Source organism: Pyrgilauda ruficollis, unplaced genomic scaffold (assembly GCF_017590135.1).
Source record: "Pyrgilauda ruficollis isolate IOZ18807 unplaced genomic scaffold, ASM1759013v1 scaffold47, whole genome shotgun sequence".
NCBI classification, from domain to species: Eukaryota; Metazoa; Chordata; class Aves; order Passeriformes; family Passeridae; genus Pyrgilauda; species Pyrgilauda ruficollis.
In genome coordinates, this window is record NW_024526266.1 from 2,597,127 (window position 1) to 2,615,073 (window position 17,947).

Here is a 17,947-nt window from a genome sequence, read left to right on the forward strand (position 1 = left end):
ATAATCTTCTGCTCCTTTCCAAATACCCTAAGTATAGGAGGAAATCTCTTGCTTCACTGTTAATTTTAGTTTTGAAGCTGTCACTTAAAAAAGAGCAGCAAAACTGAATTTGAAAGAAAAAATACAATGGGATTTACTAAAGAACATTGAAAAAACTACAGTGTTTTCTATTTGCTAGTAAACAATTCACACAGCAGCACAAAGCATGCCCATGTCACGTTGTTCTTTGTTTCTCTGGGAATTTCCACCCTGTGCCCACACCTGGTGCTGAGCTGGATGCTGAGTGCTCCACAGTGTCCTGTGTCCCCTCGATGTTCTCCTTGTTCTCTGCCTGTTTCTTCAGGGTTCTTGTCTTGGAGGGAAGCATGGGTAGGCGGGGCAGGTAAGGAACGACGGATGAGGACGAGGCTGTTCTTCCAAGCTCCTCTGCTACCTCTGTAAGGAAAAAAGGGAACAGTCAAAACAGAGACCAGCAAAGGAAGAGGAAAAAAAAAAAAACCAGGGTCTTTCCTGCAAACACAGACTGGCAGGAAGAGATCCATGACTAAGAAATACATAATTTATGGATTTAGTCTTTGTTCAAGTCTAGAGGTATTCAGGGTCAGATGTTTTTCCTAACAATTTCAAACTCATTTACATCTTTATAAATTCAGCCAAAAAAAAAAAAAAAAAAAAAAAAAAAAAAAAAAAAGCAATGGTAGGATCTGTACAAGGGGTCTATTGAAGGCTGCTCAAGAGCTAAAGGCAGCACTGGATGCATTTGCCTGGTTTTAATCACGGTGCCTCCTACTGATGCACCCCGAAGTTGTGTCCTCCCTGGATCTGGATCTAAGCTGCTTTGCTTGTGGCAAAGCACTGCATCCTCCTAGATGAAGAAATGAAGATTACATGCCAACAATAGGTGAACAAAAAGCAAAAGAAAACAAACAGAAGAAACCCCAGAACCTCCTGGCCACACCCAGCTTGGCATTTGTGTGGCCACTGGATGTGTCTATTACAGATCCTCAGTGGTAAAATTCCATCTGGTGTCTTTTTCTGTAGTAGAGAAGTTGATGGATCAGCTGCATATTTAATTTAAAAATTGAACAGAATGCTCTGACATTTCTGCTTGTCTGCTGAATAGTATCACATTCCTCACCACTATTTACCTCCTGGTAGATTACATTTCAGACTTGAGCTGCACAGATTTGCTCCTAGAAGTAGCTAAGCAGAAAATCCAGAGATTAAAACACACTTTGTTAAAAGTGGAGGCTGGTAGAATAATATTTCATGACCTAATTGCTGCAGTCAGCAAAGGACTGTGATATGCATACATCCTTGTCTCTCTCCATCACTTACTATTCCTCACTCTTCAGCCTGGAAAACAAGAAATTTCCTCTGATAGAAGAGATAGTATTCTTTAAATCAGCTCTTTGGCATTTACTGCTCAAATGAAATTACACTGTTCCCTGCACTGGAATATGTCTGAAGTTTATTCAGTATTTGTGAAACATGTAAGAAAACATATTTATCCCAATTATGGCTAAAATAATAAGAGATGGAGCTCCATTTCAACCCCACTGCCAGCAGATGAGCCTTAAGGGCCCATCCATGAGACAGCACTCTGGGGATAACCTCCAGTGCTGTTTCAGGAAGAAAACAACAGCAGCTCTCACCCTCTGAGATGCTCGAGTCATGGAACATGGTTTCAAAAGCCTGGTGGGTCTCAGCAAAGGAAGGTCGGTCTGGTGGGTTCCACTTCCAGCCTGCAATGCCAGAAAGCAGAGTGATTCTCAGTGCCTGAAACAGGGAGATGAATTTTTCTTCTGTCCAAGGAGACAGAAAGTAGTCACACTCTGACCCACTGTTAAACAGGCTTTAGAGTCATCCACAGGTACAGATTCATGGCAGCAGTTAGTACCCTACTGTATCCTCACAAACAAATCATGAGAAGAAGGAACCAAGTCCAGAAATCCCATCTCTCTGCCACCTCTACCGGTTTTCCTCATCTCACTATCCCCCTTTCTGAATTGTTTGGGCAAAGGACAATTCCATATTTGCTACCCTGGCTGCTTGGACTGAACACATCTAGCCCAATCACAGTATGGGTATGGGTATGTAAAGCTTCAGGCACCATCCTGCTCCCATGCTCTTAATATTTCAGGCAGACCCTTCCAAAAGATGGATGTGTGGACCCTCTGGGGGAAAGAGAAGGAGAGTGCCTTCATCCCAGAAGGAGCTTGGGAAGTTACAGAAGAGTATCATGATGAAAAGTGTAATTTCTGCAGTTAGAAATCTTCACTAGAAGAATGTATTCTGGAAGCACTGTCTGCTGGTATCACCACAGGGTGTGGAAAGTGACTGGCATTCTGCTTGTTTTGCATTATGATCATATGAATCCCCAGCTTTTAGGCTTTTGTCAACTTCCTTAAGGTTTTTAAAGCAGTAATATCCCTCATCATTCCCCACCTTCTTTGTCTCATAACTGAAACCCACCCTCACTTCGACATGCTGAGGATTAAGTATTGCTGTTAATTACAGATTCCTCCCACCTTCCCAGGCTTTGTCCCCAAAACTGGAAGAAGATACTCACATGCCCTCATCAGTTCATACACCTTGGGAGGGCACCCCTCTGGCTGCTCCATCCGATAGCCCTTTTCCAGCAGATCATACACCTGAGAGAGGTCAATGCCTGGGTATGGTGACATCCCATAGGTAGCAATTTCCCATAACAGCACCCCAAAGGCTGTAAAAGGAGGAAAACAAAATTGCTGGTCAGAAGTCTGCCTTTGTGTTGTTCATTACTCTGTGGCCTGCATTGCAGCTTGAGGCAGCATTGTTTCGTTGCAGGTATTTCAGGCCAGTCTACGTGGAGATATCACATGCTAAAAATGTTATTGATTCATGAAGTTCTGGCCTGGCATGTGACTCTCTTCACAAGGGTTTCTGCCCAGGCCAAAAGCAAGTTGTTGTCTGGGCTGGCAGAGAAAAACCAAAATGAACAAGAAAAGGACAGTGAAGGTGAGTTTTCTTACCCCACACATCTGATTTGATTGAAAAGGTGTTGTAGGCCAGGCTCTCGGGAGCTGTCCATTTGATTGGGAACTTGGCCCCAGCATGGGCTGTGTAGGTATCACCAGTCATGAGTCGACTCAAGCCAAAGTCAGCCACCTTCACCACGTGGTTTTCTCCAACTAAGCAGTTCCGTGCTGCCAGGTCCCTGTACAAAGGAACAAGGACACCACTGCAGCAGGAGCAGGGCTTTTGAATGCAGTTTTGGGGCCCTGCTCCCTGGGTCAGGAAGCACTCTCTGTATGCAGCAGGCAGAAGCAAGGTGAGCTTTGTCTGAACAGTGTCAGAAACTGAGTGGACTTATTCTTAGGAGCAATGAGGTAAATCTGGATAAGGATTAACTTTTTAAATTCTATTAAGTTTTCAGTAATGGTGGCTGTTACGGTGCCAAGTTTGTTTCCTGAGGATAGAATGGGATCAGCAGCTCCTAACACTCAGTAACAGGTTTATGGCATGGCTTTATCTGCATTTAAATAGGACTTCACAGGACTTTGGGTGGGTACTGTCTGCACACAGGTGTTGCCAGCCAGATGGGCACAAGATTGAGTGCCATGTTTATGTTTCCTGAGGATAGAATGGCATCAGCAGCTCATAACACACAGTAACAGGTTTATGGCATGGCTTTATCTGCATTTAAATAGGACTTCACAGGACTTTGGGTGGGTACTGTCTGCACACAGGTGTTGCCAGCCAGATGGGCACAAGATTGCTATGAAAGTCCTGGAGAAAAGCTATTGCAAGACAGTACTGAAGCAAACACAGCCAATGGATAAGCCAGTGTGAATCCCAACTGTGGAAGAAACCTCCCCAAAAGCTGGAATTCCTGGCCCATCATTCTGGTGGCCTGTTTATCATTGCAATCTGAAACTGTACCAGCTGCAGGACTTTGGGTGGGCACTGTCTGCACACAGGTGTTGCCAGTCAGATGGGCACAGGATTGCTATGAAAGTCCTGGGGAAAAGCTATTGCAAGACAGTACTGAAGCAAACACAGCCAATGGATAAGCCAGTGTGAATCCCAGCTGTGGAAGAAACCTCCCCAAAAGCTGGAATTCCTGGCCCATCATTCTGGTGGCCTGTTTATCATTGCAATCTGAAACTGTACCAGCTGAGCATGACTCGACCCACCTGTGGATGAAGTTCTTCTTCTCCAGGTACTCCATGGCAGAGGAGATCTGGGTGGCCATGTAGAGCAGCACGACAGCGCTGACCTCCTCGCGGTTGCACTCGCGCAGGTAGTCCAGCAGGTTCCCGTAGGGCATGTACTCTGTCACGATGTAAAACGGGGGCTCCAGGGTGCACACACCTGCCAGGGAGCAGCAGGCAGCATGTGAATAAAGCTTCCCTTTCTCACCACTGCTCCTGACTTAACAGCCACTCATTGCATTTTGTACTGCTGAGTGTTCCTCTGGGAAAGTGAAGACTTCCATGTACAAGACCCAGGTCAGTGCAGCCCAGACTCAGGGCTTCTGTTTTTCTCTCCATCCACTTTATGGATAAGAGAAAAACATGTCTATGAAAGCACAACTATTCCTATCTAATATTCATGAAGCAGTAGTCCTGTTCTTTGAAAGGTTACAGAATGAAAAAAAGAGGAATTATGAACACACAGTTTGCTTTTCTTCCCCTCTCTGCCTTCATAAAGCTGAAGAGTGGCCAACTGGAAGGAAGCATGTACCTGTCAGCTGGCAAGATTTCCAGACTGAAATGTCACTACAGAGTAATGTGAGGCACTCCCATGTGCTGGGTAAGGAATCAGCACGGTGGGAGCTGATCCTAGAGCAGCATTCTCACACATTCCTGGGATGACTCCTTGCTACAGTCACTGTACAAAGCATGTAAAGGCAGAGGAGGAGGGCAACAGGATACTCTTGTCACAGCTCTGGGATCCCCCTGCAGCTCTTTACACATTCAGGAGTAAAGCACTGTGCATCAGAAAGAGCAAAAATGCAGCTCTCCGATGACAAAACTCTGAGTTGCTGCTCCTGGAACCAGACAGTGCTGGCACACACTTCATCTGTGCCCTTTTTTTAAAGTGGGTACAGAACAGTTGCCACTAGTAAAAGCCTTCACATTCTTCACATTTCTCCTTTCATCCTAGGCTTGGCTTGACAGCTCTACTTCTGAAACTGCCAGAAATCCAGAGGCAATTAAACACTAGTAAAGGTTTAGGGTGTCTCCTTAAGAATCTTTGTGCATGTAGATTTAACAGCTATGCAAACTATTTAATAATGATCATCATATCATGCATCTGCCAGTGAGACAACAGGGCAGAGTCACGATGTAAAGCCTGTGGATTTTTCCCAGTCCTGAGTTGTTTGATCTCATGTACTTATTTGGTGATACACAGAGCTCCTCACAGCAGCAGCAATCTGGTGTCTTCTGCCTAATTATGGCCTAATTTGTTCTTTCCAATGCAGCCTTTTCTGTAAATGTCTCTGATTTGAGAAGTATGGAGAATGGTATTTGTTGCGCTTCCAACAGAATTTCTCTTTTCACTTCAAATTTTCTTACAATTTTTTCATGTTCTCTCAGAAAAATAAGCCACGGAAAATGATTTTGTAAATCTGATTTAACAGAGCAGAGAAGGAATCTGAACCTGATCACTGAACCCTGGAGCATGTTTAAGGCCAAGTACACAAACCAGCAGGAGGATGGTATTACAAACTTTTATGTAACAGTCGTGCCTCAACAGCAAAGTTGTCTACTAATGTGAGTGACTGTATTTGATATTTTATTTAAAATTAGTGTCTCTTAGCTCTAGTATTACATAAAGCTGTCAAAAATAGCACCCCATAACCTGACCTGATTCATAAAGTTATATAAATACAGAAAAGCTGCCACTGCATTTAAACCAGGCAAGTTTCTGCCAAGTTGAAGACTAAGTAAGAACACAAAGAGCAAGAGAGCCTTTCACTCACCTAACAATTGCACTAGATTTGGGTGCTTGATCTCCTTCATCACAGCAGCTTCTTTCAAGAACTCTTCTACCTCCATGGTATCTTCCTAGACAGACAAAGAGAGGCAAAAGAAGGGAACATTTATCTTCATGACCAAGGTCTGGTTAACTCCACACATCCTGGTTGAATATTAATGATGGCATCTTTGTCTCCATTCTGATGTTCTGGTTTTTACCAAAACAAACTGTACCAGCCCTGAACAGCTGCGTGGCTGTCCTGCAGATGATCTGCAGTACCCTGGCAGGGCCAGGCTTGCTTGTGTTGTGGCTGGTGAGAGGAAGACTCTCAAGATTACTGACTTAGTTCCCCTGTATAGTTATAAAAATTAACTTATTCAGGGGCCACTTAGAATTGCAGTTGTTAATGTTGAAACAAACAAGGTTTTGTAAAGGAAGAGAAATGGAGAAGCTGAATTTTTTCAGGAGTGGAGGACAGCTTATAGAAGGTATTTAATCTTTGACTTCTTAAAGACTCCACAGCTCCTCTGGAGGAAGGGAAGTTGGGTTTGTAACCATTTCTATTAGTCTGACTTGGACATGCAGTTCCTGCTGGGCCAAAATTCCAATTTCTTTCTAAGCCACGTGCACTGGTGTAAGTTTGATAAGGTCGCTTTAATCTGCAAAGCTACTCCCAAGCACAGATTTTATACAGATCAGCACACTCCATTTTAGGATGTTAGTATCATGAGGTGTAGTTGAGAACATTACAATTTCCTTACTCCTGTCATAAACAGTGACCAAATGAACAGTGCCCAGAATCTGAAAACTCACCTTTAACGTTTTCACAGCCACTGTGAGGTTGTATTTCTTCCAGACCCCCACGTAGACCTCTCCATACTGCCCTCCCCCGAGCTTGTGCTTCATGGTGATGTCGGTGCGCTCCATCTCCCACTTGTCATGGATGGGGGACACTCCGTACACGGTGGGCTTATTGCACTTGGGTGCTGGGTAATGCAGGGTTGTCACCAGGCCATCTGCCACCGTGGAGTGATGGTGCACCAGCTCTGCCAGGGTGCTGAAACGGCTTTCTGCTGTCACATAGACCTGTTAAGCAAGAAACAGGAATCTGCTTAAATGAAGGCAGCTGGAAGTTTTCAGTAATGTTGGAAAACAGGTACAAACATTCTGATATGTTTTTTAAAAATCAGAATACCAGGATTTTAGAATATTTGTTCTCTTCTTGTTGGGCAAATAACTATTAATCTGTGGGATTTTTACCTGCAGAAGGCAACTACATATAAGCCATCCCTTAAGAGCTGTGTCAGTTCTTGTGACGATTAAATGTCTCCTGCCTCGTGCTTTACAGGACTAAAAGCTGGAATTCTTAGGTCTCTCAACACAACATGCCACTACTTCATCTTGGTTAAAAATGCTGACTTACTAAAGCTCTGCTGCTTCTAAGGGGATCAGTGGGAGGCTACCCCCACCTCCAACCACAGCTGCCTTGCCAGCCAGCTACTTTCAGCCCAGACAAGAACTGTCTGCACTTCTTCCAAAGCACTTTTTGGAGAGTCACCACCAAACCCTTGGCACAAGTGTTCTTTTATATTAACACTGGATCTGCAACTTGAGATTCTGCAAGATGCTATCTTCATCTCCTCTCCCCACAGCACTGTCCAGAGGTCCTCACCTTGCCATCTGAGGTGGTGTTGATCCTGTAGTGGTAAACACGTCCTTCGTACCTGAGCGAGATGGACAACTGCCCTGGGCTGCTCTCGCTTTCCCGGACCAGGAAGCTGCCGTTGATGAGGCTGCTGAGCAGATACTCTGCTGCACTGCGGGACACCGGCCCGTGGTACCACGAGTGCTTCTCCAGGCTGTTCACTGGAGTGATGTAGTTGCTTGGTACCCAGCCCTGCCCGTTCTTCGAACGTACCTCACTCCATTCACCATTCTGGTTGTAACCCAGGACTCGCAACTTCTCACCTGTGACCAGAAGAAAAACATAAAATAAGCACACTGCAAGCTCTTGGGTCTTCTTGAGGGAGAAACTCAGCCAAAGTTGAGCCTGGGTTTGTAGCTTAACAAAAGAAATCATCTTATAATTAAACTGCTATGTATAAAATATTTATGAAGCAAAGGCTCAGACAGAATACCTAGGATACTGATCACTGATTTAGTGCAGTGAGATGAACTCAAAAAGCTTCTTGTATCCGGCTTATTAGAATAGGAAGACTTTATTTTCTTGGAGGAATGAGATTTGTTTTCTTGAAGTTTTAAAGGACATATGATTTAACAGCTCTGACATGTGTACTGACCAGAATCAGAAAGTGCCTGTGCAAGCTTAATTCTTGATTCTGCCCCCAGTTGAAATTGCTGAGTTCTATTACCATCTATGATGTACCCATTTCCCTCTGCCCTTCCTACAGCAGGTATCCCACAGGGCCAGTGATGTGGGGAGCCTGGCGCAGGAGAGGGCTGGACTGTGCCTGTCCCAGCAGAACTGCCCAGCAGGTGTCCCTCCAGCACCATGAGGGACGGGCTGTCTGCTTCCCACCACTGCTGCAGGGAATCACCTTCTCTAAGTGCAGTACTCGCATTCTCTAAGTGCACTATTCACATTCCTATCCAGGCAGGGATTGCATTCCCTGATTTCTGTTGCCAAATTTTCAAGCCCACAGCTGCTCTGCACTCCCAGCCTTACCTTTGGTGATGCTGAGTGTGTTGTCACCACTTGCTACAAAATCGTAAAGTGCAACAAAGAGATTGGGATCGCTCTCAGTGGCTCCAAGCAGGTTCTCCTTGGAGCTCCATCTGATGGCTTCGTTCAGTGCCTGGGGCTCGACGTCGCAGCCGTAGGGGCGGTGCAGGGCCTCTGAGGAAAGGACAGGAGAGGCAATCACTCTGTGTACAGTTCTAATCATGGAAGCAGAGAATATCCTGAGTTGAAGGGAGCTACAAGGATCGAGTCCAACTCTTGGAGAAGGTGATTTAACTGCTATAAGGCAAATAGTAAGCTATGCATATAAAATTTCTGTTTAATATTTATTATATATCTGCACCTCTATTTGAAATTATTTAAGCATTCATAGATTAAAAATAGGTGCACAACTAAAAGCACTTTTTAAAATTACATGAAGGAGTGAAGAAAACCTTTCAATCACAAAATGTTATTGTTTCTGTGGTGGACACAGCCTGGATCTGAAACCAATATTACAAATACAAGTAAGAGTGAATTATGACACAAATGAGATGTGTAAGTTGAGATAGTAACTGGTTCAGTATTAACAGGAATGACAGTGGTTTGTAATACATTTCAAGACTGTGTAAACAGAGGTGGAAAACTGACAGGAGCAGGGACAGAAGGCAGCACAGGTGATGCTGGGTATTTAGCAGCAGCGTTTCTGTTTTGCTGTTTCAACAGACAACTGATGCAAACTTGTCACTACAAGGCAGTGGGGGGAGGAATCAGACATGTTTTAGCAACAAAAGAAAGAGGTCCCTACAGTTCTTGTGATGATTAAAATTAATCTAAATCCACAGGGTTTTAGGAGGAACTGTAGTAAGAAGCAAAACTGTGAACACTTCATGCTAGTGCCATGTCAAGACCACTACTGGCTTTCAAACTCACGGAGAGGTTTTCCAGGAACATGTAGTGGAGTAAACATCAATATTAAGAAAAGAATAAGTGTGATGGTGTGGTTTCATAAATGGGGGCTGCTCAAGGGAACAAAAACATATGGAGGTGTAAAGTTATATACTTATTAAAGTTATATACTTTTTCTCTGACAGCACAGATCTAAGTCCCTGTCCCAATATCTATTTCTGAATTCTCTAGTTGAACTTACACAGAGAAACGTATACTGAGATTTCATTAAATGCACTAAACATAAAAAGTTCTCCCTAAAATAGCTGAGGCTTTCTTTGCTTTACTGTCATTGGTTTGGCCCATTTCTGATGGGCTGAGAGGTCAGGCTTGGGATGTTTTAAGCAGACACTGTCAGAGAATGTGTATGTGGCTACACCTACCCCCTTCTCCACAGGCCCCTGAGATTTACACTCATGAGCAAGAGCTGTTCTGTAAGGCAATTGAGAGAGGAACAAAGAGCTCAAATGCAGCACAGGACGGGAAAATTGGGAAGTCAGTGAGACACAAAACAGGAAGAAGCCTGTGCCATGTAACAGGCACAGTAATATGCCAAATCTGTGTCACAGGACAGAGCTCAAGCCTGGAAAATGAGGACTATGGGGGGTTTCCAGCCTAAAACGTAATTTTTTAACTGTACTGTAGGTATATGAGAAAGTAAGTGGTTGAGATTTGTTCTGTTTCCATTTTAAACTTAGCTAAGTGGCTTTTGACTGCACTCCTGGTAATTATTCAGAGTTCTATTTCTTGCATAACCTGCTCATCTTGCAATTACTTAATAACCTAACAGTAGCCTTCTGTCAAGGCTCTCCTAGCACAAAAAGAAGAGCCTACATACTAAGGCACCAAAATGTCAGTTCCTTGATTGCACTGCCTGTAGATGCAATATTTACATACACTTCTTATTCCTAACTTTCAACTGCAATTAGTTTTACAAGATATTAACCAATAAGACTGGAAGCTATCATGGAAAATAAGAAATCCCAATGCTCAGCCACCTACATTACAGCATGGCTGCCAATATCCCACTGTATTTTCTTGGGGCTGGATGTGTGCATACTCAGCTCCATGAAAGAACACCAGTTCTTAAATCCAGCTCTCTTTATGGAGTAAAAATACTATTTAATTAAATAATACATTATTTATGCTCCTACAATGACTTGTGTTATGAGTGTTTCAATGCTTTAAGCAAAGTCAAATGTGCTGTATGAGAAACCTGACTTACACATCTCTGCTAGAGAGCAAACACAAAAGTAGGCAGTTTCCAAAAAATACCCAACCTTTCAGCTCCAAAATATCTTAACGTGTTAATTCCCTTCTTACTTTCAATTATATATCTGCCAACCAGTGAAAGTCTTTAAACAAAAATATAACATCTATTCTAAGTCAAAACATCCTTTAAGTTTCTTTCTCCAGGCAGACAAGCTCACACACTAAGCACTCAAGCCCTGCTCCACAAACAGCACTAAGTGTTTATCCATGCACCCATGGGTACCCTGAAGCAGCCCAGGGCCAGCCCAGCTCCAGAGCTGCTGCAGCAAGCCCTGTGCCCAGCCGAGCCCACTGCAGGCAAGGTGACACCAGCAGAAATGCCACCTGGTCAGCACCAAGAGTTCTGCCCACATGGAAACATCTGGGGCTGTGCTGGACTGGCAGAGGGGAGTCAAAGCAGATGTGGGACTCCTACTACTTTCTTGGGAATGCCTGGGAGGCTGGCACAGGTTCTTAACACCCTCTTGATGTACAAAAAAGCCAGCAGAAGTTAATGTTTGATGAGAAGCTTCAGTGACTTAGCTACAGTGCTTACCTAAAAATCACATTACCTAAAAATCAAATGCTCTTAAGAGTTCACGTCTCACTAACTTCCTTCACTTTCACGTTAAAGTAACCTGAATGCTTAAATAACTGTAAAGGTTACCCAACACCTAAAGGGGTTTTTACCAGGATACAAAAGTATTTCTTGCAGGTTATAATTCCGTAACAGCCCACGCTGTTCCATATGGTGTGGGATCTACATCCATCAGAGAAGAGAAATATGGTCATAACCAAAGCATATCACCAGTGGTGCCCCTCCAGCTGAACAGTTTGTGAGCTCAGTCCACACCAGAAGTCAGGAAATGAGCTGGGAAATTCCATTTTATATCAACTCCTTTCCAAGGCTAACCATAAATCTTATATTATCACTTTCATTTCCTATGCAATGGAAAACTTACATCATCACTTAGTGAACAAGTAATACACAGTCACACAAGGAGGTTATGCCTCATCCATCTCCTTCCTTTTCTTTATTCCCACAATACAATTTGCTTCTCTCCGGATATGAAAGCTTTCCTATCCAGCCACCATGTAAGGGGTGCTTTGTCCCTCACCCCTGCTGCCAAAACTCCAATTACCAATCTCTTTGGTCTCAGAGCAGAAGGTAGAATATGCTAAATTTTAAATTTCAGAGTCACATTAAGTGCTGAAGTGGTCTCTATTTCTGAAATACTGTGTAACTGCTCATAGAAAAGAAGCATTTCACTAATCCTAAAATCACAATAAAAGCTGGCAATCTCACACCTGCCTGTGGCTGGCCTCATACTACAAGACAAAGACTGACTTGAAAGGACCTCAACTTCCTTGAAGCACTTGAAAAAACACAGGAAAGGGACAGGACAGGACAGGACGACACCCCGAGTGTCCTACCTGTGAAGCTCACACCAGGTTCAGAGGTGCCCTCGCTGAGGCAGCAGAGCAGTCTGCCCTCCTTGCCATAGCTGCTGGACTGGAAGAGGACGGTGCCCACACTCATGCTGTGCTTCCCAGGGAGCACAGAGGCTGCTTGGCACCACGAGTCCTGGGCTGAGCACAAGGGCTCCACACACCGCAGTCGCTGCTCGCAGGCCAGGGGCCAAGGAGAAAGGAAGTGCTGCTGGGCAGGCAGAGCAGAGACTGGGAAAATCAGGCCCTGGGCTAACTGGTTATTAACTGGATGGGAGGGTGGAGCTTTCCAAGGACTGCTGAACACACAGAGGATGTGGGGACTGGACTGCAAGTTGAAACAACTTGGAGATGAGCTGGAGAGACAGTTTTGTTCCACTACGAGTTAGGTAACAAAGTGTTTGGGAAGAAAGCAAACAGTTTCCTTGGAGAAATTCCTTTGCACAAATTACAAAACAGATCACCCATTAAGGGGACCGCCCAGATTGATTCACTTTTCCACTCCACATACCACTGCTGGAGCACCCCTAACAGGAATCAACAGGAAAGGATGTTGGTGAAAATCCACATCTTGGAGAGGTACAAACACCGAGCACGTGAACGCTCTTGGATGTGTTAGGAGCTCAGAAAGACACAAGGCACCCAACAGTGCACCCAGTCTGAGCTGCACATCTGCTCATTTAGTAACACCTGGGACAGCTTCCACAAGGGCCCCATCAAATCACCTCTCAAAACCCCCAGATTTGTTGATAAATTCTTTAAAAGCCCTGGTTTTCTAGTAGAGCTGCCTTGTGGCAGGACAGGCTCCTCCTGCCGGGTGGCCATGGAAGGGTTAACAAACCAGCACTCACCATGGCAGTCTCACACCTGGGAGGGTGGTGGGCCTGAACAGGGGTACAAAAGGGAGCAGGGAAAGGGAAGTCTGTGGTTTAGGCTTTTGTTGGGGGAGAGGAGTTGCTGCAGTCCAGTGAGGCAAGAAAGCAGCACCTCCACGAACTGTGAACTTCACCATCCTGTGAGAGGGACAGCTGCACTGTGTGATGATGACTCAAACCAGACTAAAGGTAAGCAAGCAGGCTTATTCCAAATGTCTGTATTTTGTAAGGTTGTGAATGTAGAAAAAGAGTATACAGAACTGTGGAGATGCTGTGATGATGAGGAGTTGCCTTCCCCATATGCCTTCTGACAAGAGTCATTTCACCTGCACCAACACCTGACATTTGTGAAAAACTAACTAGACAGAGAATTAACTTAGGACACCTGAATACTGCTGTTCCTAAAGTTGTGACAAGGGGGTGACCTCTTTTCTTCCTCTTCCAAAACCAAGCTCAGTGAATCCTGCAGCATGCTACCCAGTAGTCAGAGGTTGAGACACCTTTACTTGAGAGCTCCTAGGCTTTCTCTCTTGTCCTCTTTGTTTTGCTTCTTGCAGTTTACTGTTTTGTCAGCTTGCACTTGCTCCAAGTACTCTGAATTACACTGGCATTTGTACTAAGCTTAGCATATCTGTTAATAAACAAAGAATAATCAGAATTTGTGGAGAAAGCCAGCACAGTTTCAGAAAGCCTTGGATGAGCTTTGTGACAATCACCCTTACCTAAAATGGTACCAGGAAGGGCAAGCTATGTATGGATTTGTGGCTAGATTAGTCTCAGCTGTGACAGTTACTAACCTTAGCTAAAATAACACATTTACTTCTTAGTTAAAGTACAACGGATGAGTAATTGGTATTTTGAACAAAGAAGGATTAGCAGGAAGTTAAGTTGGATTAATAATGTATTTTGCACATATCCCTACTTACCCCATCAATTTTAGCCTCTGTCAGAAGAGTCTGTAGCCAAAGGCTAATGGCTGGCTGGTGTGTTAAGAGCTCCTGATGGGAACCATGTAGTTGCCAGCAGTGGCATTACTGGTGAGAAACATTTTGGCTCTAAGTCTCCTACAGCAGAGTAATTTTGTGCCTACACTCTTTCTGGGCACCCTCCTGAAGGTGCTCTCCAGTAGAAAGGACACGGAGTACACAGCGGTTCATAAGGTCCTGTCAAATGCACCCAGCCAGAATAAAATCAAGCATCTTTCTGGCTTCTAGATGAGCACTATCTCTCTTAAAACTGATTTTCCTAGATAGATATTTTATACAACAGGCCATCACTTTGACACCTGCATCCACAACATCTGCATCCTGTTCCTGTGCTCTTCACAGTAAGTGCATGACATAAAATCTTAATTCTGGTACTCAACTTCCTCAGTGGAAGAATCCACCTTTCAGGCACAGCAGTTCTTCCCAGCTCTTTACCCTATTCCCTGTGGTGCCCTTCAAAGCTGTTTCCTGAGAGTGGTTACTCTTCCTGTACAACTTAAGTCATCCATTTAGAAGCATTTTTCTAGTTCTTCCAGCAGTGGGGAAAAGTTGAATAAAAGGAAATCTTGCTGACTATGCTACTTTGTAATGTTTAGTTCAGGGAGCTTCTAAAAAACTTGCTATACTCTGAATTTCAACATCTCTTAATCAAAGAAAACGATGTGTCAATGAAAATACAGCCCTGAAATTGATTTGGTGTTGCTGGCCATAGGCCAAAGTGACTGGTTTGTCAATGGAAGGAGAGAGGCAAGGAGGTTTATGGGGTGAATACTGGTTATTGCATACAGTCTTAATCTGATACAACAAAACCCACAGGGTGTAGACTTGAGTGCATTTTTTCACATAGGGACAACTGAAACACAAAGCCACCAAGATCCCGACAAGATCCCATGTATCTCATTTTATATTCACTCTTCAGTCCTTAAACTAAACACCAATAAATTAACTATGACACAGTTTTACAGACAGACTCATTTTATTTGCTTACTTTTAAGACCACCAAAGAACAGGCATTGGTCATCAACTTATGGAAAGTAGACCATCAGGTACCTGATGAGTGTTGGTATAATTGCTATTTTCCACTGCACCTTCAAAACATACATCACATTACACCACTGGACTTTCAGATCTTTAACTGGCTTCTTAGTGGGAGGATTTCTGCCTTAATGAATACAAGGAAACAAAACTGATAACACAGCAGCAAGTGGGTTTCCTATTTTGCTGACATGATTGGACCAGTATCAAGTTCTACAGCAGCTTTGTTTCTGAAGCCAAGTCTCAGTGCTTCCTGCTAACCAAAAATACTCAAGACAAGCTACACACTGAAAAGCAACCAGTGCTGAACAGGCCAAGTTTCTGCTGTCTAATAATGTGGTAGTTTTGAAGCAGACCTATGAACTTCCTTTACCCTGTAACAGACTGCAGCCTTTCCCTAAATGGACCACCTAGTTTTTCTGCTGACATCCATGTGGCCGTGCAAAACACCGGTTTGAAGGGGTCAGACAGCTCACACATGGCCTTGGTAAAATGCAGGCACTACCTAAATGCCATTCCTAGGTGTTCCTCTCCTGCAAGCAACCAGACTCTTAATACTGTGGTTTGCTAGAGCCAAGCACAGACCCATAGTTAGTCCTTGGGCCTCCCACAGAGTGGGGCAAGGTTTAAGTATTGCAAACAACCCACTGAGGAAAGCCAAGAAATACAGCTCCGAGCCAAGAACTCGGGATGGGCAAGGAGTAGGTTTCTATTTATGGTACCAGGCTGGGAGAGACAGAAAGGGAGGAGATTTCAGAGTCAGTGACAAAATTGCATCATGAACAGCTCACATCATATAAAAGGAAATATTTCAAGCTGGCAGCACTGTCATGCCTCAATTATCCACATATATCTGACATAGATAAAAGTGATCTTTGGTTTCTAGTGATAAACACATGGAGAAAGGGTTCTCTATATGCTCCATCCCTCGCAAACAGATTAATTTTGCAACATGATGAAGTGCTGATAAGAAACACAGGTTAAAGTGGTGGGTCTTTGCCTAGAAGAGGGTCTTCTTGGCTAGCTTAATACAAAAATCCAAGGGAAGACAAAGTTTTGGGATTTGTTGTTACTGAATCTAATTGGTAAAAGGAGAGAGAGATACTGATCTCAATTGATTTAGTTCCACCAGTGTATGAAGAATTCAAGACATTTTCTGTCTACCTGAATATTACAAGGGGTTAGCTGTGTTAAGATTTTAGAAAAACTGCCTGTCTTCTGTTTCCCTGGTACCAGTTATCCCTTTGTTAATGCAATCAAAGGTGTCCCTCAACCCATTTCTTTGCTTAGATGTCAGTGCTACATTTCTCCCATTATCAACATAATGCAGTGCTTCCCTATTTCTTCCTCAACTGATTTCTGGTAAAGTAGCTTTATGTTGCAGAATTCAGTATGAAATAAATCAAGCTTAAACTCCCAAGCCTTCATTTGAAAATCTTCATTCCTTGAAACCAAGATGCATAAATTTCTTCATAGATCAAAGTACAGGCTATGACTGAACCATCCACAGCAGCATTTGGTAGCTCTGCTGTTTCAAGAGAGAATTTTGAAGTAGATGAAGTACTGATCATGTTCAGTACAATACTGTTAACCAAATAGTCTGGCTCTCATCACCTCTAAGATTTTCACAGAACTCTGTCAGGAAAGCAATTCTGGGAAGTGCAGCCAGCAAAATTATGCAGTGGTTTAGATGCATTTAAAAAGCACTTTAGGGTGAGGTACCCATGTGAGCACAAGAGAGCTGGACCTAACAGCTGCCAGAAGGTACAACAGCTGTATCTTGGCACAGGTACTGGGAATGGTGGGAAGCACCGGACCAGACACAGTTCAAGTCTGACTTCTTTAAATGGGCCTCTGGGTGAGGAACCAAAACCCAACAGCACAGCAGATAAGGAAAAAACCTTTTCCTCTGCTGAAGAGAGATTTTAATGTAATTAAAATTAAATACAAAGAGGTTCTTAGAACAAAAAACTACAAATGTAACCGTTTTGCAAAATCGTGAGCACTGTATCCAAGTGTTTGTTCCCTTAATTCCCAAGGATTTGCTCAGCTCCTATAGAGCCAGTCAGCTTTGCAACTGCAAGAGTCTACAAACAAGCAGAGAGCAGCAAGTGCAAATGCTCTGTATCACATACCTCCTTCCATTGAGTACTGAAGCTCCAGTCTCTCTTCTGCCCACAGCAGACAGCAACTACTGCCACAATGTCAGCTTTAGGGAAAGGAGTGCAATGAAGGGACACAGATTTTGAAGGTAACTGGGAAACTGTAGATCAAAAGTGTTTGACATTCTTCCTCTGTCCTGGCAAGTTCCAGTAAACCTCTCCAGTGTGAAGGGTGAGGAGGATTAGGTCACCCAGTCCTGCTCCAGGAAAGGTGGGATGGCCAAATACACGACAGCTTACAGCAAGTCATTTAGCACTTTTTTAAACCAGTACCTCAGGAGAGAAGTTGCTTAATGGGGATTACACTTCACTGCAACAGAATTCCTGGGGAGTTGCTACTACTGGCCACATCAAAGCCAGATATTATCTACTTCTAAGCAAATCAAATGGGTACTTATTTACTCACAGTGTAACACAAACACTTGAAGTAAGAGCTCTTCTGCAAAAAGACTACTTGAGAAATCACAGCTCAGCCGATCCCTGAAGAAACCAGAAATACCCACACTCACAAAGTCTAGCTGGAGAGAGGTTTATTTTGCAGCTGTAAAGCACTAACTGATCAGACCTTTGAGCTAACATGATATAAATGTCCAA

At 43.7% G+C, this 17,947-nt stretch overlaps 1 protein-coding gene across 3 annotated transcripts in view; it reads right to left on the reverse strand.

Annotated features, from left to right (window-relative positions):
* ABL2 (ABL proto-oncogene 2, non-receptor tyrosine kinase) overlaps nt 1-17,947 on the reverse strand; it is a 45,366-nt gene that overhangs the window by 6,643 nt on the left and 20,776 nt on the right. For 2 of the 3 annotated variants that reach the window (XM_041479042.1, XM_041479043.1), the window contains exons 2-10: nt 8,654-8,824; nt 7,640-7,935; nt 6,781-7,053; nt 5,972-6,056; nt 4,179-4,356; nt 3,015-3,199; nt 2,573-2,725; nt 1,656-1,745; nt 262-435 (exon numbers count right to left, since the gene is read on the reverse strand). In XM_041479042.1, the coding sequence (XP_041334976.1) occupies nt 262-435; nt 1,656-1,745; nt 2,573-2,725; nt 3,015-3,199; nt 4,179-4,356; nt 5,972-6,056; nt 6,781-7,053; nt 7,640-7,935; nt 8,654-8,824 (1,605 nt within the window). Of the gene's footprint in view, nt 1-261; nt 436-1,655; nt 1,746-2,572; nt 2,726-3,014; nt 3,200-4,178; nt 4,357-5,971; nt 6,057-6,780; nt 7,054-7,639; nt 7,936-8,653; nt 8,825-17,326; nt 17,426-17,947 lie in introns of those variants that run through there. The other variant, XM_041479044.1, reaches the window with a different exon arrangement.